This window comes from Hirsutella rhossiliensis (assembly GCF_020360975.1).
Source record: "Hirsutella rhossiliensis strain HR02 chromosome Unknown scaffold00013, whole genome shotgun sequence".
Taxonomy (NCBI): Eukaryota; Fungi; Ascomycota; class Sordariomycetes; order Hypocreales; family Ophiocordycipitaceae; genus Hirsutella; species Hirsutella rhossiliensis.
Window position 1 is genome coordinate 382452 of NW_025408679.1, and position 27088 is coordinate 409539.

Genomic DNA, 27088 nt, shown 5'->3' on the forward strand with positions numbered 1-27088 from the left:
CAATCGGCCATGCACACACCGAGAGCAGGGCCCTGTCTGTGCTCCCCGCACATCGCCTGCAGCAGGCCGTGACTGACACATCTTTCGTTGCACCCGGGATATAGCTCGGTCATCGACGGGGGTTCGACTCCTTGGGGGAAAACTGCACTTTGACGTCGCACTTGGCATCGTCGGGAGGCGTAGCAAGGGGGCAAATGGAGGAGAGGAACCCGATGTGAGAGTTGCGACATCCTTTCTCGCCTCTTAAAGGCGACAGACCAAACCCCCCCCTTTTCCTCATGTGCCGACGACGTGTAATGGCACACCTGCACCAAGGCATACACATGCCTGATGCCTGGTGCTTGACCGCCTCATTCTTGCTGCCCTCGACACGACAGCAAGACGTACGCGGGGCGTCAGGAGGAGCCGAGCCCTTGGAACCGCATACGCTCCCTCCCCTCCCTTAGCTTGGGTCTTTGTATAGGTAGTCGCCCAGCCCCGTTTGACCCGGCGAGCTTCGTCTTCTATTACAACCAACACTGACTACCCTGGATGAGCCAAAGAAACAACGTCACCACATGGCTAACCAATTCCATCCCGCTGCGGGGCAGTTCAACGACAGCCGTGGTGTTGTCCCTCGACAGCACGGCACCAACCTCACTCAGCCGCCGCCGCCTGCTCCCATGCCTCCCGCTGGCCATGCTCAACCTGCTCGAGACCCACGACTCGGCGGCGGCGGCATGATGCCTCCTCCTGCAATGCCCGCCCATCCCCCCCCCATGCCCAATTTCCCTCCCCCTCTGAACGGCCCGCAACAGATCCCCTCGCAGGGCCAGTTGCGCTGGCAACCGCCCGCGCGCCATCGGAGATACGGCCTCCAGACATCCGACATTCGAAACGAGAACCCGACAGAGGCCGATGCTCGCCACTGGCTCTCGAGTTTCGTGGTCATCCGCATGGAGAAGAAGGACTGTTCCAACGAAGTCGACGAGGAAGGCTACCCACTGCGGCCTACCTGGCGACGCATCGAGGCCGTGGAGGAGACCGCCATCTCCCAACAGGAGGCGACCCGCAAGGCTCGCGAGTTGATGAAGCACGGCCCGCCTGTGGGCGACAAGAAGAGCGAGCTTGGCCCGGCAGTTCAGCGTCAGATTGAGGTAGCTCAGTGGGAGCTGGAAGAACGGGAGCCAGATACACGCTACCACTACGTGCTCGTCCAGCTCGATTCCAAGTTGAGAAGAATCCAGGACAGCTCGTCTTTACGCTTCAATTTCTCGGATAAGAACAAGAAGAGCAAGAAGTGCAAATGCACGCTTGTACAGGCAAAGTGCAACTGCTCGCCTCTGCAGACGAAGTGCAAATGCGCATTTGTTAGGACAAGGTGCAAATGCGGGCTTGAGAGAACGAGCCACGAGCCAAAATACGAAAGGGTCTCCGTCACGACCTACTTCGAGAGGACCCCAAGACCCAACGAGAACGCCTTGGCGATGCTGCAGGAGGAGCAGAGGTCGAAGCAACAATCCAGCATGCCGGCCGGTCCCTTTGGATCCAGGCCTCTGCCACCTCAGTTTGGCCAACCGCCGACGACGGGCATGCCACCCTTCCAACCGCCGATACAGCCTCGGCTGCCACCTCCACCGCCGCCTCCGCCGCCGGCGCCACACCAACCAGCGGGGAACACCGGTACGGGAGACCGTCACAGACATGGAAATCCAAAGGCCGAGGTGACAAGCCCGACGCGGGCAGACGTCAAGGGCTTTTTCGGATCCCCTCGCGACTCACGGAGCTCCTTCTCATCCAGAGACCCCTGGGAATCTGAAAGCGGCGGGTATTCGACTGCTAGATCTTCCTCGGGTTCCAGTTTCCGCCGCTCCTTCGATGGAAAGGGCAGGAGCCCGAGCCGACACCGCATTCAGGAGCGACAGGAGTACTTTGGCGTGGAGGTCCCGCGTCGCCACTCGAAGCGAGACCAGGAATATCTGCCCGCGGCCCATCCTCAGCGAGTCCGTCAAGGCCCGGGCCTACGAGTCCTGACTCCGGCAACGGACGTCGGAATAGTTAGGGAATCGGCCTATATTGAGGACAGAGACGGCGGGGCGAGGCTGAGAGGCCTTCTTCCCAAGGTGATTCAGCGTTCGCCACCGTTGTTCCGCTGTTTGCCCGAGCACGAGGCCCGCAGGAATTTGTTTGCCGAGGACCTGGACCAAATGCGATATCGTCTGTATCGGACACGTCTGGACGACGAGGACCGCCTCCAGCGCGACTCGAGGCTTGAGCAAGAGGCTCGCCACGACTGGCTGCGTGGCGACCTCGACCGGGGCCAAAGGCTCAGCGACAGGCTGCAGCGGGATTCGGTCGAGAATCTCCGCCGAGTCGTCAACCATAGTCGAGAGTCTGGGCGTCGGAGAGAAGAGCCTTGGGAGACGGGGCGTGAGAATCCGTTTTCGCGGGTGAGAAGGCCACCGCCGGTTTACGAGTCACGACGTTGAATCCGACGAGAACATAAGTCAGCACACCTAGCTTCCGGCACCCCCTACTTCCGGCACCTCCCCACATCACCATCGCGTTAACTACCTACTATATCGTAGCCGCGTTTTCTCGTGTATCTCTTATTTAATAATTATAAAATAAATATTATTCGAATTAGCGATGCCTCGTTTTTCTAAATATACCGAAAACTAGCTCTAAGAAGCGCTCGAAGCTATTAATAATAGTATACCTTAGCTCTAAGCTAGTCGTAAGTAGGGTATTCTAAGAATAACCCTTTAGACGCGTCTTAAAGGAGCCCTACCTATAAAGGAGGTAAAAGAGGCATCTTAAAGGCTTAGTTAAGAGTAGGAAAAACACTTCTATAAATAGGTTCTTACCTAAGCAGCCCTTAGGCTGCCTCTAATATATTATTAACTTAGGGAATTCGCCGGCCGTATTATCGTAGCTAGTAGAGACCCCCGCCCGCTTAGAAAATACTAGGTTTCGAGCTTTTTAGCCCGAAACCTAGAGATTAGCACGATTAAAGGTAAATCTCTTAATTCTACCTATATTAACGGCGCCTCTATTAACGGGATTAAGGAAGAGTATTACTATTTATATAATAGTATATTACTATTTATATACTTAACTTATTTTTAAGATATATACTAAAGCTAGACCGCCCCGCTTATTTATACTACGCGTGCTTAGTAAGTACCTATACTACTTAAATACCTATACCTACGCCTATACTTATACCCGCGCCTATACCCGCCTATATATATATATAGCCCGTATATATAACCTATATATATAACGACCGGTGTTATTCTTAAGGGATAAACCTATCGAGGGGTTTATATTAGTAGATATAATAGGGCGTAGTATAAATAATAATAAGTATATTATATTAGTAATAAGTTAGAGGTTATAGACTATAGACTATAACTAAGTAATTAGAATTAAAGATAGAATTATAATAAAGATCTATATTAAAAGCTAGAGAGCTATTTATTTAAAGGAGTAAAAGTAGGTAGCTATATATACCTATAGAGACTATTCTTAGATTACGGTCCTAGCTATAATCCCTTTTATAGCTTACTATAGCTTACTTATAAGCTATGATCCTAAGTAGTAATCTATCTATATAAAGCTTACTTAGTATAAGGAACGGTGTTCCTAATATAAATAAAGTAGCTATAATATACTCTCCCGATTATAAAAGCTAATAAGTAGTATATTAATTATAGACAAAATCCTATATTATAGAGCAAGAATCGCTCGTTATTTTGCATATTATTATATATTAAACGGGTTGCTAGTTATCGTATAATCGGGAATCAAAGAAATAGAGCTAGCTTAGAATGCTAGCTAAGACCTCTTAAGAATACCGGCACGACTAACCTCCTTTAAACACGAATATTAGTAGAACTAAGACACTTCCTAATATACTCTAGTATTACTAAACTCCTTAGTCTTAGGGCTATACGGCATCCTAAATCTAGTCTTAAAAGGTTCTTCCGTTTAGCTATAATTATCTATATAAGATAGTATATCCGCTAGTAAATAAATAGAGAATTATTAACTTTAACACCTCTTCTATATACTAATATATTACTAATAAATTCTATTAAAAATCCTACCTTATACTCCTTCTTCCCCTCTATTATATAGCCTTATATAATTCCTTAATTTCCTAAAATTCCGCTTTTGCTTATATACCTTAAGAGGTTATAAGCCCGGCTTACTCCTTTTAAGCTAGGAAATTAACTTATACCTTTGAAATTCCTTATCGAAATACCCGATTAAAATTCCTTTCGAAAATCCCCCTAATAACTTCTTCTACCTTCCTACGCTCTTAAACTCCCGTCTAGACTTCTCGATCCCTATAAACGAAATAATACCGAATTTATATAAAATAGGTAGATAGAAAGAATATAAATTCTCTAGACTTAAGGGAAATTTAAATTATACTTTTTAGACTACGAGGATAAGAGCTATCCTTACTAAGGAAAAGCTTATCGCTACCTTAGAGTAAGAAAATTATATAAAGACTATAGAAGCTTTATCCTAGATTTTTCTTTAAGTTAAAGATAGCCCTTTAATATAAATTAAGCATTTAATAAATACTAAAGCTACTTAGGATAAGCTTATAAAGCTATATAATCCGTCGAATTTCTCGTCGAATTATTTACTTATAAAGTAGCTCTTTAATCTTAGTCCCTTAGGCTTTAATTTAAAGAAATGCCTTTATAAGGTAAAGGAAATCTACGAGGATTTAAAATCCTATAATATAGAAATTCTAGAAGTTATCCTTATAGCATAGATTCTTAATTGCCTTAATAAGGAATTTAGAAGCTATATTATAAATATTACGTAGAGCCTTAAGTATAATTCTACGGCGTTTACCCTCGAATCCTTAATAGCTAGTCTTTTAGACGAAGCTAGAAGAATAGAGGATATAGATAAATCTTTAGAGAAAGCCTTCTTAATATAAAGGAAGCCTTAGAAATCCTATAGAAATTCTATAGATACTCCTTATTATAAGGAATATAAAAAACCAGGGCATTTTATAGTAAATTGCTATAAATTATACCCGAATAAGGCTCCTACTTATTAGGTTTTAAATAAAGGAAAAAAGGACGATAGGACTTAAATTTCTAAGAAGAGAAAATCTTCTTCTTTATCTTCTTCTTCTAAGAAGAAATCCCCTTCTAGTAGTATTTCTACTACTAATAAAAGAAAGAAGGCTTAAATTATAGAGCTAGAGTCCGATTCGGACAATAGTAATAAGGTCTTAAATATAGCTTCGTAAGAAAATATAGACCTAGATATCGACCTTATAGACCTTTCTAAGGCTCCGACCCTTATATAAACGTCTAAGGACTTAGAGGTAATTTTAACCTTTATAAATACCCTTATAGTAGAAGCTAATAAAGACTCTCTTTTAGGACTTTTAAAAGCCTCGATTCTTAAAATAAAGGAATTAGTTTTAAAGGTAAGAGAAGGAGGATTTCCTAGTTATAAGAATAAAAGGATCTTTAATTTTATAATACCGGAGCTACTAGGTATATAGTATTAAATAAAAATTTCCTTATTAACTATAAAGAAATTAAGTCTAAAGTTTGCTAGGGAAAAGCTTCCTTTATATTAGTAAAAGGAAAGGGGGACTTAGTATTTAAGTTCCCGTATAATAGTAAAAGGTATATCCTTTAAGACTGCTTTTATATACCTAAATTAAGGGTAAATATACTATCCTAATCTTATTTTAATAATACCTATGCCTTAATAGGAGGAAATAAAGTCCTTTTATTAGATAATAAGGCTAAGGTCCTTACTAAAGGATTTCTTAGAAATAAATTATATTATATTCTTATAGAACCTTTATTAGAAAGCTAATTAATCCTTATTACGTCTTTAAAAGCAAAGGATATAGATTTTTATACTTAGCACTTACGCTTAGGGCATATAAATAGTAGGGCTATTTTAGAAATATTAAAAGATATAATAAGGATATAAAATGCCTCTAGAAGAGGAAAATAAAATAAGGCAATGCGAAATATATATTAGAGCTAAAGCAACGAATAAGGTTAATAAATAACCTTCGTATAAGTCTTAGTCTTATTTAGAAAAAATAGTATTAGATATTTAGGGGCTAATTAAAGTGCCTACTTATAATAAATATTACTATTATATTTCTTTCCTAGACGTAGGAACCCGATATCTAGAAATATACCTTCTTCGAAAAAAGGGAGAAGCTCTAGATAGGTTCCTAGAATTTAAAAATAGGGTAGAAAATAACCTTAAAAATACTAGGATTAAAGAAGCATTTTCTAATAATGCTAAAGAATTTATATATAAAATAAAGCTCTATTGCGAAAAAGAAGGAATTACCTTTAATTCTAGTCCTCCTAGGACGCTGGAATCTAACGGTAGAATAGAAAGAATAAATCGTACTATATTAGAAAAAGTACGAGCTCTTTTATTTACTACTAGGCTCTCTAAGAGAAAGATTACTATCTCTAGAGATATTACTATACTAGAAAATAAATTTATAAAAAATCTAGAAATCTCTAGTAGTAATAATACCTTTAATTTTAATTCTATTCCGAATAAAGATAAGCTAGAAAGCTATATCCCTATAGAAGAAGCTATTAGAGAACCTAGAGATAAAAGTCCCTCGCCCTCTATAGAAGAAGAGTCTCTAAATAACGATCCTATTCCTACTACTAGTAAAATAGTAGTAGAATTACCTAAGAAGCCGGAAGGGTTCGATTCTAACTATATCGAATACCCTAACGTTAATTTATTTCTAAACTACGATTTTATAGAGTTAATTCTAGCTAGTATAGAAAATTAGGATCTAAAAATTCTAAAGACCTATAAATAGGCAATAAATAGCCCTAAAATAGCATTTTAGAAAGATACTATAATTAAGGAAATTATCTAGCTAATTAAATATAAAACTTAGGAATTTTCCTACCTCCTTAGGGATAGGGAGGCTATAGGAGGCCGCTAGGTCTATACTATTAAGAAGGATAGTTAAATTAATATAATAAAATATAAAGCCCGTTTCGTAATATAGGGATTTAAGCAGATCTATAGCTTAGATTTCCTAGATACCTTCTCGACTACGGCTAGACCTAAATCTATTAGAATTCTGCTTATTTTAGCTATTATCTATGAATTTAAAGCTTTATAAATAGATATAATAAATGCCTTCGTATATACCGATATAGATAGCGAAGTATATATCGATCTTCCTATAGGCTACGAAGAATACGCTCTTAAAGATTATTATTTAAAATATAGATTAGCTTATAGAGCTAAAGGAATTAAATTAACTAAATTCCTAGACCTATATAAAACCGGTTAAATTAAAGCAAAGCTAAAGAAAGCATTATATAGCCTAAAATAAAGTCCTAAGCTCTAGTATAATTATTTAAAAATTATACTAAATAATCTCGGATTTCTTCCTCTTTTAATAGACAAAGGAGTATTTATAAATAAAGACTATAGTATAGCCTTAGCAATTTACGTCGACGACTTTCTTATAGTAGGGCCCTCTAAATCTATAGTAAAAGAAAGATTATTTAAAGAATTATCTAAATTCCTAGATTTTACTATCTTAGGAGATATAAAAGACTTCTTAGGTCTAAATATTATAATAAACCGAGAAAATAAAGAGCTATATATATCCTAAGAAAATTATACCTTAAATAAATTAAAGGAATTTAATAAAGAAGGTTTAGGAACTTTAAATTTACCCGCTATAGTAGGCTTTAAGCTTATAAAAGTAAAGGAATTACCTTTTAAGGAAGATATATTATAATTTTAGAAAGAAATAGGATCTATATTATACTTAGCCTTATTTACTAGGCTAGATATCTTATATTCTATAATTTCCTGCGCTAGATTCGCGGCTAAGCCCGACTAGATGTATTTTAAGGCTTTAAATATAATTTAGAAATATTTAAATAAATTCCCTAGCCTAAAGATTAAATATAATTGCAATATCCCTTTACCTATCTATATATAAGGGTTTTACCGACTCTAGCTAGGCGTCGGATTTAACGGACGGAAAATCCTTTTCCGGTTATTATTTTTATATATATAATAATATAATAAGCTAGGCTTGCTCTAAGTAGAAAGCCGTTGCCCTTTCTACCTATAAAGTAGAGTATATTAGCCTTAGAGAGGTAAATAAAGAAGCTATTTATTTAAATATGCTTTTTAAAAATATTACTAAGGATCTATCTATTAAGATTCCTAATACTATACCTCTTATTTTAATAGATAATACTACTACTATTAAATTAGCAGAAAATCCGGAATTTTATAAAAGGTCTAAGCATATAAGATTAGCCTATTACTATACTAGAACTAGTATAAGAGAAGGGGAAATTAGAGTTTTTTATATTAAATTAAAAGATAATATAGCTAATATTTTTATAAAGGAATTAAGACCTAGATTACTCTATAAATTTAGAGACGGTCTATCCTTAATATAAGTTCCTAAGCAATTAAAAGGGGTTTTAGATATTTCTTATGCTTTTATATCTTTCCCTACTAGGTTTTTCCTTTTAGGTTTCCTAGAGAAATATTTACTAGGTTTTTATCTATTAAGATTTTCCTAGCAATAATAGGTTTTACCTTATATAAGGTTATCCTATAAATAATTATTATAACTATAGATTTTTCCTACTATAGGTTTTTCTATTAGTATATACCTAAGGATTTTATTTCTTAAGAAAGAATAGATTTCTATATATCTTATTAAGGTATAAAAGTAGTTTTCCTAAATTAGGTTTTTACCCTATATATATACTACTATAAATAAATTAGTAAAGAGTATATAAATCTACTCTTTAAGGGAGGCTATAAGGAACGGTGTTTTCCTATTATAAATAAAGTAGCTATACTATACTCTCTTAATTATATAAGCTAATAAGTAGTATATTAACTATAGACAAAATCTCATCCTATAGAGCAAGAATCGCTCGTTATTTTGCATGTTATTATGCATTAAACGGGTTGCCGGTTATCGTATAATCGGGAATCGAAGGAATAGAGCTAGCTTAGAATACTAGCTAAGACCTCTTAAGAACACCGGCACGACTAACCTCCTTTAAACACGAATATCAGTGGAACCAAGATACTTCTAGATTCACTTAAGGTATCACGGAATTCCCTAGTCTTAGGGCTATACGGCAGCTTAAATCTGGTCCCGAAAGGTTCTTCCGTTCAGCTATAATTGTCTATATAAGACAGTATGTCCGCTAGTAGATAGATAGAGAATTATTAACTTTAACACCTCTTCTATATACTAATATATTACCAATAAATTCTATTGAAAATCCTACCTTATACTCCTTCTTCCCCTCTATTACGTAGTCTTACGTAATTCCTTAATTTCCTAAAATTCCGCTTTTGCTTATATACCTTAAGATTAGCGGGAGGTAGGCGTTCTCTATAAGCTACTATATAAAGGAGAGCTAAGGTTAAGGTTATTAGGGTATCCCTCGTTAGTACCTATATTAGTATTATTAGTACGTATATAAGTAAGAGGTCTTAGTAGGGTTCTAGAACGGTCTAGATTACCCTATTGTTATTATTTATATCTTTTAAAGTATTATATAAGGATTATAGTTTTTTAACTAAGTCGCTAGTATTAAGGGTCGTAGGGCTAATAATAAGAGCTTAGGGGTTTTTAGTATTAGCTTATTACTTTTCCTTTACTACTAGTAAAGGCATTATCTAATTATTTATTTCCTAGTAAGTCTATCGCCTTATTAGGTCCCTAACTCTATCTATTAAGGTAGTTACTACTTTAATTATTAAATCCCTAGATTTTTTTTCTTCTAAATAGTACCGTCGTCCTTTAAATATTCTCGGCTTTATAAAGCTACTCGTCGCCGTATAAATAGAACGGAATAACGAGTTTACGCCTTAGAAACTAGTTTTAATAGGGACGAGGGTATATACCTAAAATATATATAGTATATAGCTAAGGATTAGTAGAGTAATTAACTATATAATTATCTAATTATTAGTCTTATATATAGCTCTAAGAGCCTTAAGTTATAAATATAAGTCTTAGAGATTTTCTTTACTCTATACCTCTTTATTTCTACTAAAGTCGTATAAAAAGCAGTATTTACTTTAAAGGGGAAAAATAAAATTTAAATTAACTATAATTAAGGAAGATACTTAATTAGATAATTAAGGTCTTTATAACGCCTTTAAGTATACTTAGAAGTAAGTTAAAAGGGGAGTACTAAGGGTCTTATCCCTTTAACGGGCTAATATCTATAGGGGTACGATCTTACCCGTTAAAATACCTAGGGAGAGAGGGGACCCTAGTAATACTAGCCTAAGAATTCTTTTAGCCTAGCTAGTTAGCAATAGTAAAGCAGCTCGTCGCGAACTATAGACTATATAAGAGGGGGTATATATAGAGGCAACTTTAAAAGGGACTCTTAAAGCCCTTACTACCGCCGTCCTAACTATTTATATACCTATCGATAGACTTTATAGTCGAACTACCGCTAACTAAGATAGAAGGCGTAAAGTACCTTTAGGTAATTATAGACCGGCTAACGAAGGCGGTAACGCTTAAAGTAATACCGATAATAAGGGTAGTAGTATATATAATAAGGTTTTTCTAGGCTTACTTCTACTTCTATAGGATACTAAGGTCGATTATATTAGATAGAAGGACGAACTAAATAGAAAGCTTCTAAAGGGAATTCTATAGATAAATAGAAGTATAAAGGAAGTTAAGTTTAGTATACTACTTATAGATAGATAGGTCGACTAAGCGCGCGAACTAAGAAGTATAGGTATACCTTTAGGTATATATTTACTATAGCTAGGATAACTAAGGAGCGTAGCTACTATACGTATAAGCTATACTAAATAACTATATAGCGTTAATAATAAGTATAAGCCTATTCTTCGCGATATATAGATACGATATTAAGCTAGTCTAAATAGCGAGGGAGGAGGGGCCGCTAGCGCTAAAAGTAAGAAGGGCGAGGGAGCTCGCCTAAAAGATAAGAGAGGTAACCGACTTCCTATAAACTACTATTATCGCGGCGTAGGTAAGATAAGAGGAGATAGCGAACTAAAGGAGAGCCTTAGCGGAGAGGTTTAAAGTAAGCGATAAGGTATAGGTAAATATAGCTAAATATATAACTAACCAGCTATATAGGAAGCTCGACTAGCTATACTAAAAGTATATTATAATAAAGGTAGTAAGCCTATATATAGTAGAGCTCGATATACTAAGGAGGGTATATAAGAGGCTTTACGTAGAATTTCTCCGCTAAGTAGTAAAGAACCTACTACCTAGATAGGTAGTCGATAACTATTAACCGCTACTAGTAATTAAGGAGGATAATAAGCCTAAGTATATTATTAAAGAGATTTAGTAAGCGCGGTAGAAGTAAAAGGGGAGGGGTAGATAGTAATAGTTACTTATAAAATAGTAAGGGTATATAAACCTATTATAGTACTTACTAGACGACTTCTAGGAGACGGAAGCCTTAAAGGGATTTAAGAGATAGTAAGGAAATATAAGGGAGAACGATAGAGGAGGGGCGAGAGAAAGGGATAAAGAGGAGGGCGGAAGATAAGGAAGGGGAAATAAAGGATAAAAGGGAGAGAAAGAAAAGGAGGTAAGAGATAAGGAACGCTCGTTAAAGAATAAGGAAAAGATAGAAAAGAACTATAGTACTAAAGGGAAATAATAAAGGATAAATAGGGGATAGATATAAGATAGATAGTAATAAAAGATAGATAAGGACTAAGATAAGGGTAGGATATAATAAAATAAGATATAGATATAGTAAGATATACTAAGGATACCGACTTAATTTTAACTAACTATAGACGCTCCTTAACTACCGCCTAATTACTTTAAGATATTAAAGTATATCTAGGCCTAGTATATAAATATAGTAGTATAAGTAAGCTTAGTATACTAAAATAATAGTTAAAGATAAATAATAAGATAAAGTTAAAAGAGGAATAAAGTATATATATAAGGGTCGCTTTAATAGTTATTAAATATCTTTTAAGATATATAGTCTTAAAAGGCATTAATAGCGGCGATCGTATCCTTAGTATACTACTATTATATTAGCGTTCTATTAAATAAAGTTAAAGGAGAGTAATAAATAAGAAGGTAGCGTAATTTAGCGTAGGTATAAGTAAAGTAGTTATAAGTACGTAGCGATACTTAATTTTAATAGGCACTATACTATATCTTAACGCTCGGCGATATTATTCGGCCTATATAGGCGAGATAAGGTAGCCGCCGTATAATAGTACTATAGGTCGCGCTACGCTTACTAAGAGATATAAGCGGATACGTTAACTAGTATAAAGGTAGTAGAGTATAGTCGCCTAGCGTACTAGGAGGCGGGGTACCGCTACGCGGAGTAAAGAAGCTAGCGGGCGTACGAGGGCCTATAGTAGTTATAATATAGCGCGGCGCGGCGATAGAAGTTAGGTAGAGTAAGGGCGCGCGCGCGAAGGGAGTAAAGCTTAAAAGAGGAAAAAGAAAGAAAGAGGGAGAGGGGATAGAAAAGGGGTATTTATACGCGGTAGGGCACGTATATAGTTAGTAAAGTATAAGGGTATATACGTAGAGGAGGGAAGGATAGGGTAAAATAGGTATATAAAAGGGCGGTATATAAAGGGATAGGGCGAGCGTAAGGCGGAAGGAAGCGACCGCGCGCGCTAAGAAAAAGGGGATAGCGATAATAGAAAGGCAGTAAGAGAGGAATAGGAGCGCTACCGATAAAAAATAGAGAGTAGGGGTAGTATTATAGGCTATGCCTATAAAAGGCTAAGGCTATACTATAGCGACCGTATTAAAGTTAGGCTAAAGTAGACCTATATATAAATAAAGCTTAACCTAAACTTAGGCCGAATAGTACCCGAATATAGGTCGAGCTAGGGACTAAGGAAGATAGATAACTATTGCGACTAAGATAGAGTTTTCCTCTTTTCTCCTTAGCTTTAGATAAATAATTATTCGGCCCTATACTACTATACTAAGTATACGCCGGCCCTTAATATATAAGAATAGTTTTCCTAAATTAGGTTTTTACCTTATATATATACTACTATAAATAAATTAGTAAAGAGTATATAAATCTACTTTTTAAGGGAGGCTATAAGGAATAGTATTCCTACTATAAATAAAGTAGCTATAATATACTCTCTTAATTATATAAGCTAATAAGTAGTATATTAATTATAGATAAAATCCTATATTATAGAGTAAGAATCGCTCGTTATTTTATATATTATTATATATTAAATAGGTTACTAGTTATCATATAATTAGGAATCGAAGAAATAGAGCTAGCTTAGAATACTAGCTAAGACCTCTTAAGAATACTAGTACGACTAACCTCCTTTAAATATAAATATTAATAGAACTAAGATACTTCTTAATATACTCAAGGTATTACTAAATTCCTTAGTCTTAGGGCTATATGGCATCCTAAATCTAGTCTTAAAAGGTTCTTTTATTTAGCTATAATTATCTATATAAGATAGTATATTTACTAGTAAATAGATAGAGAATTATTAACTTTAATACCTCTTCTATATACTAATATATTACTAATAAATTCTATTAAAAATCCTACCTTATACTCCTTCTTCCCTTCTATTACGTAGTCTTATATAATTCCTTAATTTCCTAAAATTCCGCTTTTACTTATATACCTTAAGACTTAGCTTATATATACTCTAGGTAAGCTAAGCTTAAGTAACTTCTTATCCCGACTATTATTCTAAGCCGCTTTATTATATAAACTTAGCTAGCTCTTTTATAGCCCGCTAACTATAGTCGTAATATAATATCTCCCCTCCTTTTAGTCTTATCTATAAGACTTACTACTACCTTAGCCGCTATATATAAATATACCTTTATTACGCGTATATATATTCCTTATTTATCCTTTTTATTCCTTAGGATATACTACTAATAGTATATTTAGTTATATATTAAAAGATCGTTTTTATAAGACCCTTAAGCGTATTCGTTTAGCTAAGTCTATTAATTATCTTTATTTTAACGTTATACTATATTCTTTTTATTTATCGCGCGGCTTCCGCTATAAAATACTAAAGAAAACTTCTAAGTATACTAAATATATATAATAAGGTCGTTCTTACGATACGTTAAGTATAGCGATTAGCTCTTATAAGTAACTTTATTATCCTACTTATTATTTATAGCTAATATATTTTATAGTATCCTAAATAAATCTAGAGTTTAATCGATTAAATAAAAAAGAAGAAATTACTAAGGAGCGAATATTAAAAGCTTAAGCCGACCTAAATAAAGCCTTAGCTTATTTAGCGCGGCTTTACTATTAAAAGCGCTAGCTAAAGATAAAAGGTACTAAGATAGTCTATTAGGGCCTTTATTCCTTAAATAACCTTAATAAGGCTAAGCGCTAAAAACCTACTAGTATTATAATAATTAATAGCCTAGGGATTTATAGGCTAGGTAGCCGTTTCGTTATTTTATCCTTTATTTCTTTAAGGAATCCTTATCTTAATTTAGAAGGTCTGCTTAAAAACCCCCCTTTTTTACCCTTTATTACTAATTTTAATAAAGAGGTTCGATTTCGACTAGTTCCTTAATTTTTCGACTAACGAACTAAAAGGTCTATTAAGGGACTAGTCGGGCCGGTCTAACTAACGGGACCAGGGCAGGGCCTAGAGTAAGAGGCGGAGCTAGGGCTAGGACTAAGGTAGCTATTAAAGATAGTATTAATACTCTTAAGGGAGGAGGATCTAAAGGGGCAATAGCTATAGTAGTAGTAGCGGGAGCTATAGTAATAAGGGCTATAGTAGCTATAAGGGTAGTAGGTCGAGCCGTCTAAGTTAAGTACTAGCTATAAAAGAATAAGACTACTTACTATTATACTTTAATAGCCTCTTTATTTAGTTCCTAGCTAGCCTCTTAAAAGATAGTTAAGTATCTATTATTAATATACTTTATTAATAGAGATATATCCTATAGCTACTAGCTAGAAAAAGCTTTTATTAGGAAGTATTAGTTAGCTTCCTTAAGGATTTCTTCTTACTTATCTAGCTATAAAGAAGCTAGTAGGTTCCTAGTAGAAAAGGCTCCTAGGTAGGCTATATAGGTCTTCTTAATATAGTTAGTTATATAGCCCTTTAAGGGAGCTATCGATATCTTAAGCTTTAAAAGCTACTACTTAGGAGTCTCTTCCTTTTAAAGAAAGATTAGCTTTATAGTATTAACGGATTCCGTTATTACCGTATAAGTAGTAGTTAGTAGCTTCGTCTTATAAAGGTATTCCTTACGATAACTCTTATAGTTACCTAAGGTAGTAGAAAAGGCTCTCTACTATATAGAGGTTAGCTTAAAGAAGAGGGAAGCTCCCTCTATAAATTCTATTACCCTAGGATAAAAAGAGGGCTTAAGAGGGTCCTACTTATTAATAAAGACTAAGTTATAGATAGTTCTATCTATACGAGCCTATAGCTCCTTTACCTACTTATCTTAATCTTAGGGCTTTATAAGAATCGTCTTATAGACTATAGGGGCGTTAGAGTCGTTTTTTATTATTATTATAAGGAAGGGTAGAAAAGTTAGTTAAAAATCGGCTTTTTTAGTTAAAGGGGTAAAAGGGAGCTATAAGAGATATAAGAAAGGTACCTTTTATAGTAGCTAGAAGGTTTAAGAATTATATTCCTCCTAGGTTTATAACTCTTATAAAGAGAAATATAAGAAGTATATAAAAATATATAAAGGTAAAATTAAAAGTAAGGGGTCGGATAAGTAAGGCAGAGATATATAATTCTTATAAGGGTAGTAATTATAGTAAGGGAGTAATTATTATATTACCTTAATTATCCTTCTTTCCTCTATCTAACGCCCTTCTTTATACCTACCTAGTATCTTAATTAATAAAGAAGATCCTACTTAAAGAAGCTACTAATATCCTTTTAACTACCGAGCTTTTTACTAGGTTTTCCCCTTTTTTCTAGCCGTTACTAGTATATCCGTCTTATCTCTCGCTACCTTTATAGGAAGCTATCGCTACTTTTACTTCCCTTTATACCCCTACCCTCCTTTCTATACTTCCTTTTAGCTCCTTCTTTAAAACCTATTTTTTAGCTTCCTAGGTTCCTCGTACTAATAGATATCTCTAAGAACTACGAAATTAAGCTATACTTCGCGATAATTTTATCTATATAAAGCAGGACTTTAATAAGATTACCTATATAGCTAGTAGCTTAAGTAATTAAAATTATTCCTTAATATAGGCTATAAAAGTACTATTAACGCTAGTAGGATTAAGAGATCTACCTTTAATAGTACTAATCTCTAGGTTCTAGGCTAAAAGCCTAAAATCTATTACTTTTTAAGTAGATAGGTATTACTACTAGCCTTAACAATATGGCTAGCGAATTCCTTAACCTAATAATACGTTAAAGGTAGCCTAAGGGCGGCCTAGGTAAGAACCTAGTTAGTAATATATTTTTCCTACTCTTAGCTAAGCTTTTAATATACCTCTTTTAGCTCCTTAATAGGTAGAGCCCCTTTAAGATATATATAGAGGGTCCTTCTTAGAATATCTTACTTTCGACTAGTATAAAGCTAAGGCATCCTATTTTTAATAGCTTTAAGTACTTCTTAAAGCTAGTTTTTAGTATACTTAAAAAGCTAAGGTATTATTAATATAAATAGTATTTATTTTATAATTATAAGGTAAGAGATATACGAGAAAACGCGGTTACAATATAATATATTTAACGACGCGATAGTATTATAGAGAGTGCCGGTGTTAGGGTGTGCCGGACTTTAGGTGGGCTGACTTATATAGCTAAAAGTGCGTTGTGATGTGTGCGGGCGGGCGCAAGCGCGGGTGCGGGCATTCAGGCGGTACGGATACTTGCCAGCCTCGCGCGGTACAAGTAGGCGGGGCAGGCTGGCGCTGGTAAGTGCGATTAGAGATACGTATAAGTGCGATTAGTTCTACTCTTATGCACGGGGCCATGCGCTGGTGACTAAGCAGCCATTAAGATCTGCCTGCCTAAGCGCGTGCGTGCAGTTGCCAGGACGCGACTGGCTGGTTGGTTCCGCTCCCCACGTCAATCGTGAATAAACGCTGATGCGTTGACCACGCCTTCCAAACACCAGAGTGCCCCGACGCCGGCGGCGACAGCGACAACAAGGACGACGATATGCTACTGGACCGGATCACATCGAGCGCGCATTGAGACCCCTCGTCGCCCCCCGCCGAGGCCGCATTCACTGGCAGTGCTCGTCGCCCTGTCCCCAAGCCCTCCCCCCTTGCCAGAATCTATCGACTCCAAGCCCCCCTCGCCAGGCCGTTTATGCCGGCTGGTTTGCCCTGCCTGTCTGTCCGATCCTCGCCGACGTCGTGCAGTGCCCTGCGGAGAGCCAGCCAGCTCGCCCATGTCCCGACCCCGTTGCAGCCATCACAAAGAGTGACCGGAACCATGCTGTCGAGGGGCAGAGACCAAGGCACAAGCGGCGGCAAGGCGCCCGCCTCGCGTAGTGGCCTGGCCCAGCAACCATTTCCGCCAAGCAGCCCCGGTGCGCCAAACGGAAACATTCGAGACCAGTTCAAAAAGCTAGGGCACACGGGCTCGGGCGCAGGTCCCGCGTTGGCGAGGGTCGCACAACCTCCTTCCAAGCCAATCCACCGTCGGCCTGTAAACATGATGCCGGCCAGCAGGGCTGGATATGGGGGACAGCTCCAGTCGCTGTGCGGCAACTCGGACTCGTTCAAACAGAATACGTCTTCCTTGATCGACCTGACGGCTCCCGATGCCGAGGCCAAGGCCGCGGTGCCCGTGTGGTTTGCCGAGGACGACTTCAGCGATGACGAAAACCTTGACCTCGACTATGAGGCTCCCACGGCCCTACCAGTTCTTCCACCCTCAAAGCCCCTGACCCAAGAAAGCATGCCGCCGCCCCCTCCCCCCTCCCATTCAGAGGCGCCGATTCCGTGGTCGTCCTCTCCTGCATCTCATTTGCTCCCTCCAAAATCACAGCGGCCGCTTTCCGACGGAGCGAGCTTGGCAAACCCATCATTCCTCAAGCGCGAATCATCCGGCGAGAACGAGGTATTCGAGATCCCTGCCCCCAAAAAGGCCAAGAAGCGAGTTCTGCCGGCTAGCTTCCGGCAAGATGAACATGTGCCCCAAGAGATGCCCTTTGCCGCCGGAGCCAAGACCCCGGCCTCAAAATCACGCAGTCTGTGGGATACGTCTGCCAGTGCCATCAAGGAGCAGAAGAAGCAGCTCAAAAGTCAGCGGAATCAGCGTCTTCCCGGAGGAGACACTTCAACAGATGATGCTCGGGAGGCCGAAGCAGCGCTCGCGGCCAAGCCCGTTGCCATCTCCCTGAGTAGCGAACAGCGACAGGTTCTGGACTTGGTGGTGAACAAAAAAGCGAGTGTTTTCTTCACGGGCCCCGCCGGTGCGGGAAAGTCGGTGCTCATGAGGGCCATCATTAGCGAGCTGAAACAAAAGTATGCGCGAGATCCTGAGCGGGTCGCCGTGACAGCATCGACCGGGCTGGCCGCGTGCAACATCGGGGGCATCACTCTTCACAGCTTCTCAGGTACGTCATCTCGGGCACGAGAGCGGTCTGCTGTTCTGAAGCCAACGTCCTCATTGCCGCCAGCATTACTCACATTCCATCAGGCATCGGGCTCGGCAAGGAGGAAGCCCCCGTCCTGGTCAAGAAGGTCAGGCGGAACCCCAAAGCCAAGAACAGATGGCTCAAGACAAAGTATCTCATCATCGATGAGATTTCCATGGTGGACGGAGAGCTCTTCGACAAGCTCTCGCACGTTGGGCGGGTCATCCGCAACAACGGCCGGCCGTGGGGCGGCATCCAGCTTATCATTACGGGTGATTTTTTCCAGCTGCCACCGGTCCCCGACCACGACAGAAAGAGCGAGGGCATCAAATTCGCTTTTGATGCCGCCACGTGGAGCACGTCCATCGACCACACCATTGGCCTCACCCAGATTTTCCGACAACGCGACCCCGAGTTTGCTGCGATGCTCAACGAGATGCGCCTGGGCAGAATCAGCCACAGCACGGTGGAGGCTTTCAAGGCCCTGTCAAGGCCGCTCAAGTTCGACGATGGGGTCGACTCGGCCGAGCTGTACCCCACGCGAGCTCAGGTCGACGGTTCCAACGAGAGGCGGCTGCGGGAACTGCCCGGGCAAGTTCACCGGTACGAGGCCATGGACGTAGGAGACCCGGCCATCAGAGACAAGCTTTTGGGGAACATGATGTCGCCCAAGAGCCTGGACTTGAAAGTCAACGCGCAAGTAATGCTCATCAAGAACTTGGACGATACGCTTGTCAACGGGTCGCTGGGCAAGGTCATTGCCTTTTCGGACGAGAAGACGTTTGAAATGACGAGCGTAAATTCCTACGACAGCGATATGGACGATAACATGGCCAGAGCCAAGAGGAAGCTCAAGGGCTTCAGCCGCGACGCCGACGTGTCCTCGTCCAACGGACGGAAGTTCCCCGTGGTGCAGTTCGTGTCGACTGGCGGCGTGCCGCGCGTGATTCTGTGCCAGCCGGAGGAGTGGAAGGTGGAGCTCCCCAACGGAGAAGTGCAGGCGAAGCGGACCCAGCTGCCACTGATTCTCGCGTGGGCGCTGTCGATCCACAAAGCCCAAGGCCAGACGCTCGAGAGGGTGACGGTCAACCTTGGGCGGGTGTTTGAAAAGGGGCAAGCATACGTCGCCCTGAGCCGAGCCACGTGCCAGCAGGGGCTGCGGGTGCTGGGCTTTGACAAGTCCAAGGTGATGGCTCACGCGCGAGTGGTGGATTTCTACGACAAGCTGTACTCTGTCGAGCAGCTGTCGGCGAGGCCGGGCAACATTTCGGATTTTATCGCAAACAGGAACGGGACGCGGCCCGAGGCCTTGGCGCGGCCCGGCAAAGGCGCTGCCAAGATCATCGACCTGGACGACGACGAGGATGCAATGGCGTCGTGTGGGTATTGATAGGTGTCAGGACAGCGAGCGGCTTATGGACATGTAGACATTGTGGCAACAAGGGAGAGCGCAGTAGTTGGCGTGGCTCGCCGAGTGAAACCAAATACTAACAAGCTACTGCGCGTGTATGTACGTCCAGAGGCGGATTCGCGGGTGCTAAAAAAAACGCGGGTCTCGCCCGCCAGTCTGATTGAGGAGCAAGCTTCCGCATCACCAGCCTTGTTTGTCTCGTCTTACAGACGCAAAGTTTACAAGCCCAAAGTGTGATGTATTATGGATGAGCTCATCAGGAAGGCGTCTTGGCAAGGACGGAGTACGAGTACGGCACTCCGTACGGAACAGGTTGATCCACCCCGGTAAGTACCCCTTATCGATAACGAAAAGGTCGACTGCGGCAGCGGCGGCGGCGGCGGCGTATTGACGTCTTGGCCCTCGATCAACCAACCCCGGGCCGGCTTCCAGCACTACGACTCTCCCTGCCCTGGAGCCACTCGTGGTCCACGCCATCCTTGGAAAGCCTTGTCGCATCCTCCGAGCGGCGACACACTCTCTCGCGCCTTCTCTCCTGCGAAAAAGCGCGTTCCTCGCGAGGCTCCCCCTTCTCCAAGCTATCTCGACTTTACGAGGCAGCTCCTGCGGACCACTCCGCAGCGTGCTGGCTTCGGCCTGAAAGCTGCCGACCGAACGCCACTTTACCGGTCACGACTCGTCAGTGACGCGCTCGGGCGTGTGTTCTGTGTCCGAGAGGAGGGGAATCCTCTGGCCGGTCTTTGAGGTGACTGTCCAGTTTTCCTCCGAGGCGGTTGCGCCTCGGCCGGATACTTCTCCTCCTTGTTGGTCACGGTGCACGCTGTGGCGGCTTGGTCTCGTTTTCTTCACATTCCGAGAAACCCGGCGACCCTATCCCTCGTTCCTACATCGGGACCGGCTGCCGTTGGGCTCGGCAAACGCCTAGGCCATTCAAACTGTACCGAGATGGCGAGCCAGTTCATCGGGCTGCGCATGAGGGTCATCCTCAAGGACCCGCCAGGCTATCGTCTGACTGGCATCGTGAGGGATGTCGAGGCGGGCAACAGCCTCACTCTAACAAATGGTAGTCGCGCCATGCATTGCGTATTGTCTCTCGTCTCACTCTTGCTGATGCTGCTTCTTTACCTGCAGTTTACAATTCTGCCACCCAAGAGCGGACAGGCCAGGTAAAGATTGTGGCGTCCAACATTGCAGACCTGTCGGAGATGGCGCGCGGCCGAGTGTCTCCCACGTCCTACACAGCTCCGGCACCCGAACCAATCCCCGCTCCCGCGTTCACTCAGCCTTCCTCGCAGGCTACATTCATCGATCCCGCCATTCTGAGCATGGGCCGCCGTCCAATCTCGAGCACGCCAACCGCTTCGGCCCAGCAATACCGGTCTGATAAGGGTGGCTGGCCTATCCCAGAGCCCGAGCCAGTGCCTTCCCCCCAGCGGGAGGGCAGCCAAGCTGCCAGACGGCCTGAGCAGGACCTGCTGGACTCGATTAAAGGTCTCAAGGTCGACAGCCCATCTAGGGAACAGAGCAATGGCAGGCAGTCAGGCGTGTACGAATCTCCGCTGCAGAAGAAGAAAACTCGATCTCGGCATACGAAGCAACCAAGAAGCCATGGGGGCGAACAAGCTGCCCACGAAATCGACGGCACGCCAGTGGCCAATGTGCTGAGCGCCCACGGAAAGGGATGGAGACAGACGCCCATCCTGGAGAGCACCGCTTCGTTTCAGCCCTTCAACTGCCTCAAGCGCCAGGGCAAGGCCCGCAGAGGCCTTCAGGATAACGGCTGGGCCTCGGAAGATGTCACGGAGGAAATGGGCGACTTTGACTTTGAAAACAACCTGGCCAAGTTCGACAAGCGAACCATCTTCGACCAGATGCGAAAAGAGGACCAGGTCGACGACGCGAGCCGCCTGGTCTCCCACAATCGCCGCGCCAAGCCGGGGACTGCGGGGGGCAAAAACTTGCACAGTTCGGAGAACGTGCTCGACATGCCATCGAACGCGGCCCAGCACAACGACTTCTGGAACAGCGAGGCCGATGTCGGTGTCAACGAGGAGGGCAGGCTAAGCGGGAGAGAGAACAGAAATGGGCAGGGCGCGCGGCGAGCCGACAGCAAACCCGTGCCATCTCGTCGTTCACAGTCTCGCAAGGCCAGCAACGTCATGGGCGGCCATCCCCTCAGCCGGGTTAACTCCACCGTACGTTTCTCGCTGTCGGAAGAGGTGCTCCCTCCCCGGTTGTCGGACCGCCACGTGACTGACTCTGGGCAGCAACAAGTTCAGCAGCCAGGGCTCTACCTGGTGCCCTCAAACCGTCGCCTGGAGACCATTTCTACGCTCCAGATGCTCAACCTGGAGAACATAGCGGCAAACGAGCTTGGCTTCAGCGAGAGCCTGATGGCGGAGAATGCGGGTCGCGGCATCGCGGAGGTGGCAGTGACTGCCTTGGACGACCCGGCCATGAAGGTTCGCTTTGGGCTTGCGGTGGCCGGCTCATCGGCCGACGCCTCGTTGAACAGCTCGTCCATTGTGATACTGGCCGGCAACAGCAAGTCGGGCATCCGTGCGCTGGCAGCGGGCCGGCACCTGCGCAACAAGAACATGGATGTCATTGTTTGCCTGGTCGGCGTCGAACGCGAACGAGACTTGCTCGAGGATCTCAGGCGCCAGATGCAGCTGTATCGAAGCTTCGGCGGCAAGGTCCTCGGCAAGAACGACTTTTTTGAGCATCTGCGCAAGAGCTCGGCTTCTGGATCTCCCGTCTCGGTCTCGCTCATCATCGATGCGCTGCTGGGACTGACCATCTCGTTTGAGGAGCTGAGGATAGGGGATCAGGCCACCGTATACGAGTTGATGGAATGGGCAAACCGCAACGAGGCGTTTGTGCTCTCGGTCGACGTGCCGACGGGAATCGACCCGACGACGGGCAAGATTGCCATTATTGACGGAGGCCAACTGTACGTCAAGCCCCGCTACGTCGTGGCGATCGGGGCGCCCAAGCGCGGGCTGCTCGAGGCCGTGACGCCGCCGACGGACAGCGACCTCGAGCTCCGCAACAACAACAGCAACGCGGCACAAGAGGACGAGTGGCGGTTGTTCATTGCGGACATGGGGCTGGGCAGCGCGGTGTGGAGAAAGGCCGGGACCAAGGTGCGGAGAGGCATTGACTTTGACGGCAAGTGGGTGCTCGAGATGCGATGCCGAGGTGCCGAGGTCGAGTGAGAGACGGTCGGGGTGTCTGGCGATGCCCGGCCGAGTCTCGGGCCTATTTTGCTTGCCCTCTCTTCCTGGAGGCGGAGACAGGGCTAGAAGGGAGAGGCAGGGAGGGTCTCGAGATGTGTTTTCTTTTTTATCTGTTGAATTGGCTGAATACCAGAGGATGCTCTCAGGGGTACATCTAGGGAGAGGCCGCATATACCCGTTTCCTACTTTAGCATTCACGCATCATGTAAGTAGCTACATCGCATGCCGCGGCTCAACAGAGCATGGGCTGTCAAGATAATTGCCGAAGCGCAGGTTGTGTTTGTGGTCGGCGAAGAGTCGGAGAGTTGGGAAAGCACCAAGTTGGAGTTTTAGGTGGACACGAGATGCGGCAAGATACCAACCGCCACGTCCAACCGCCAGTCTTCACGAGAGCGCCCGCTTCGCCACAACGGCCTTGGTGGCCCTTCTCCTTTGCCTGCAAAGCGGCCCGCGAGGCTGGCAGGCGCTCTCATCCTCGCGTTGCTCGACGAAGCAACAGCAGCAGCAGTAGGAAGGGCCAACGTGCCGAGCCCTGGCCCTGGCCATCAGGTCGTCCCAACCGCCGGCCATGTCCTTCATCACGTCAACCCCCCACATAAAGTCCTGCCAGGGCCGGTCTGCCCACAGGTCCGGGTTGCGTTGGAGGCCCTGCTCGAAGCCAGCCGTGGCGCGCCGGATGGCGTCGTCACGCCGCCTCTGCTCCTCCCCGTCCGGCAGGTGGAGGCTCGTGCCCACGGCGGCGGTGCCGGCCTGCATCTTGTCGCACCTTGCCTGCCTGGCCTCCTGGTAGACGGCCAGGGCGAGGCCGACGCTGCCGGTGCAGGTCAGGGCCGTGACGAGCGCCCCGGCGTCCTCGATGGCGTTGGCGGCGCCCTGGGCCGTGTACGGCAGCATGGGGTGGCAGGCGTCGCCGATGAGGGCCGCCCGGTCCTTGGCCCAGTGCTTCAGGGGTGCGTGGGTGTACAGCATCCACTCGGTCAGCTCGCCGTCGGGCACGCACGACAGCAGCTCCTGCATCAGGGGGGACCAGCCTCGGCAAAAGTCGACGACCTCGGCCTTGTCTCTCTGGACGGTCCAGACACCCTGCCGGCCGTCGCTTGCTGGTGGGACAGGACCGGCCGGGTGGAGTATCACCAGGTTGTACGCCGAGTGGTGTCTGATGGGGTAGCCCATGGCGTGGCCACCGGGTCCTATCCATCGCACGGCGACGTTCTGGTTGAGGAGCTTGAGGAGCTTCTCGTGCGTCGCCAGCTTGTCCCTGGGGATGAGCATCCTGTACGCGGCCTCCCCGGTCGGCGTGAGCCGCTCACTGTGGCCCTGTGCGGCTGCTACGTGGCCTCGGACGGCCGACCGGATCCCGTCGGCCCCCAGGACCAGGTCTCCGTGGTGCCAGGTGTCGTCTGCGGTCTGCACCCGCGGCGCACCGGTGGTGTCGACGCGCATCACTTTCTGGCCCGTCTTGATCTGGCAGCCAGCGCGCTTGGCCGCCAACACGAGAATCCTCTGCAGATCCCCCCGGTGAATGACAAAGACGGGTGCTCCGTACCGGCGTCCGGCACTTGGCATGACTGGTGCTGAGCCCAGCTCTTGGTCGTCTGCGTACCGCCTATGGCCATGGCCCGCTTAGCAACGCGATAACACGCTCGCCCGTCCCCGGAGAATGGGGACAGGACACAAACGAAGAATGCCTGCCTTTGAGATATCCGCTCCAGCATGTCCGCATCTTTCAAGACGTCGGCGAGCACGCCGAACCTGTCGAGGACCCTGGCCGCGTTGGGGGCTATCTGTATGCCTGCCCCGGTTTCTTGGAATCTCGGGACCTGCTCCAGGATTGTAACTCGGTGGCCTGTGAGCTGGAGACCGAGCCCAGCGGTCAGGCCGGCCATACCGGCCCCGACGATAATGACATGAAGGGGCCGGGCGGCTTGTCGGTTCGCGAAGAAGTGGCTTCTCTGATCCGAGTTCATCACGACGAATGGACGCTTTCCGAGACGGAGCAAAGGTATGGGAGCAACGAGATTGAGCGAGGATGAAGCTGACCTTTTTCTGTGATAATTCCTCCTTTCTTTTCTTTTGGCCCCCATCTGACCCCCTTTTCGTTGTCTTTTTGACTCCCGTGTCTGATAAGCAGACGGCGGTATTACTGTTTTGCCAGGGGCCACTTGCGCGGCCTCCGTCTTTTCAAGGAGGTCTTTCCCATGGCCTGACACAACCGTGTGAATCCTTGGGGGGAAATAGCCTGGTGAGGAATGCTGCCGTCGTCGTGCCACTCCGGCTGTCGGCGACGAAGATTACACATGTGAATGGGCGCTGACGGATGTCGAGACATTGAGTCACACCAGATGGCAAGCTTGGCAATGGCCTTGTGTTGCACGGGTCCTTGCCGCCGGTAGTACGGATACATACACACACCCCCTGAACGAGGCACAAGCCAGCTTGGCAAACGGTTGACGAGCGGCTCCCCGTCCGCGGACCACTGAGAGCGAGAGACGACAGTGAGATGAGCCAATGGCCGGCGGCGTGCTGGGTCTCGCTCCAGACCGAGGGCGGAGGCTCGTGCTACGCTGATGATTGATCAGATGTGGCTCGTCTGCTCCTTGTCACGGCTGGCGGCCGGCCATAGTCCAAAGAGGTCTTTTGCATGGAGAGACGGGCGACACACGGCAAGCTCGCAAGCAGGCGGACGGATTGGCTCTCCCCATCCCGTGTCGGCTAGGGTGGCTGACGAGGAGGGCTTGGCGATGCCTCGATCGCATCGAGAGTTGTCCGTCTGTTTTAACTCCGAAGCATTCACCCTCGGCCGATGGCATGCAGGTCTTCCCCGTCTCCATCTTATGCCGCCACACGGATGCTATTACCCGTTGGCTAGGCCCTGCGAGGGGTGTGCCCTTGAGTTGGGCAGAAAATAGCCGGACGTGCCTAAAGGGTCCGGACGCCCGAGACTATACCTATTATCGTAGCTACTTTAGCTTTAGTGCAAATTTATATTAAAATAATAGAACTCTTAATACTTAAGGCGCGTTTTAATATCGCAATATACGATATTTAATCTCTCGACCGCTTTAAGGGCAGTAAAGCTAGTTCTTAAGTCTCGCGATGCCCTCGCTTAAGGGCGCCGCCGCGAGACCTATAGACCGCTGCCTAATCTGGTCTCTATACGACGCGCGGTATAGCTCTTTAGGGTGCTTAAATCGATAGTATTCTCGCGAAGAGAGATGCGAGAAGTATATAAAAAATGCACGAAGGTAAATTTAGAAGTAAGGGGTCGGATAGGCTAGGCAAAGATATTTAATTCTTATAGGGGCAGTAATTATAGTAAGGAAGTAATTTTTTTTTATATTATTACTTATATATAGCCTTTAAGGGTATAGCGAGGCTAATAAGGGCCTAGGCTCCTATTAGTAGTCCTAGCTAGCTATAGAGCCTAGGGGCTTATAAATAATTAAGGAAAGGGTAGCTATAAAGGTAAAGATAAAGGAAAGGTTAGTTTAGTTCCTCCTACGTAGTAATTTTCCCCTCTAAGGGCCCTAGGGCCCCTAGGTTACTCGTTTTTAAGCTACTTAGCCGTTCTTATATCTATTTTAGCTAAGAAGGTTAAAAGGGCTTCCTTTCCTTCCTTAAAGCTATAGAGAAAAGGTAAGCTAAGGGCCTCTTTTTACCTTATAGAGGTCTAATAAAGGACCTCTCTTTCCCTCCTATAGTTCGGGCACCTTAGGATAAGGTGCCTAGCTATATACCTTCCTTAGCTATAACGGTAGTTATCTCGGTCTACCTTATTAGTCCTTTTTAAGAAGGAAAATAAGAAGCTAGCCT

At 44.5% G+C, this 27088-nt stretch overlaps 4 protein-coding genes across 4 annotated transcripts; 3 read left to right on the forward strand and 1 right to left on the reverse strand.

Moving 5' to 3' along the window:
* Nucleotides 1–662: 662 nt before the first annotated feature.
* Nucleotides 663–2468, forward strand: HRG_09565 (uncharacterized protein; the record flags this gene model as incomplete). The annotated part of the gene is made up of 1 exon (XM_044868036.1): nucleotides 663–2468. The coding sequence occupies one exon, from the start codon at nucleotides 663–665 to the stop codon at nucleotides 2466–2468; it is 1806 nt and encodes a 601-aa protein (XP_044716617.1).
* Nucleotides 2469–17475: 15007 nt separating this feature from the next.
* Nucleotides 17476–20015, forward strand: HRG_09566 (PIF1-like helicase domain-containing protein; the record flags this gene model as incomplete). Its single annotated transcript, XM_044868037.1, has 3 exons — nucleotides 17476–18140; nucleotides 18237–18604; nucleotides 18688–20015. The coding sequence occupies 3 exons, from the start codon at nucleotides 17476–17478 to the stop codon at nucleotides 20013–20015; spliced, it is 2361 nt and encodes a 786-aa protein (XP_044716618.1).
* A 966-nt stretch (nucleotides 20016–20981) lies between these two features.
* On the forward strand, nucleotides 20982–23254 carry HRG_09567 (FDF domain-containing protein; the record flags this gene model as incomplete). The annotated part of the gene is made up of 4 exons (XM_044868038.1): nucleotides 20982–21099; nucleotides 21168–22129; nucleotides 22175–22231; nucleotides 22304–23254. The coding sequence occupies 4 exons, from the start codon at nucleotides 20982–20984 to the stop codon at nucleotides 23252–23254; spliced, it is 2088 nt and encodes a 695-aa protein (XP_044716619.1).
* A 405-nt stretch (nucleotides 23255–23659) lies between these two features.
* On the reverse strand, nucleotides 23660–25242 carry HRG_09568 (FAD binding domain-containing protein; the record flags this gene model as incomplete). The annotated part of the gene is made up of 2 exons (XM_044868039.1): nucleotides 23660–24881; nucleotides 24968–25242. 2 exons carry the CDS (start codon nucleotides 25240–25242, stop codon nucleotides 23660–23662), a joined length of 1497 nt encoding a protein of 498 aa, XP_044716620.1.
* Between the last annotated feature and the right edge of the window lie 1846 nt (nucleotides 25243–27088).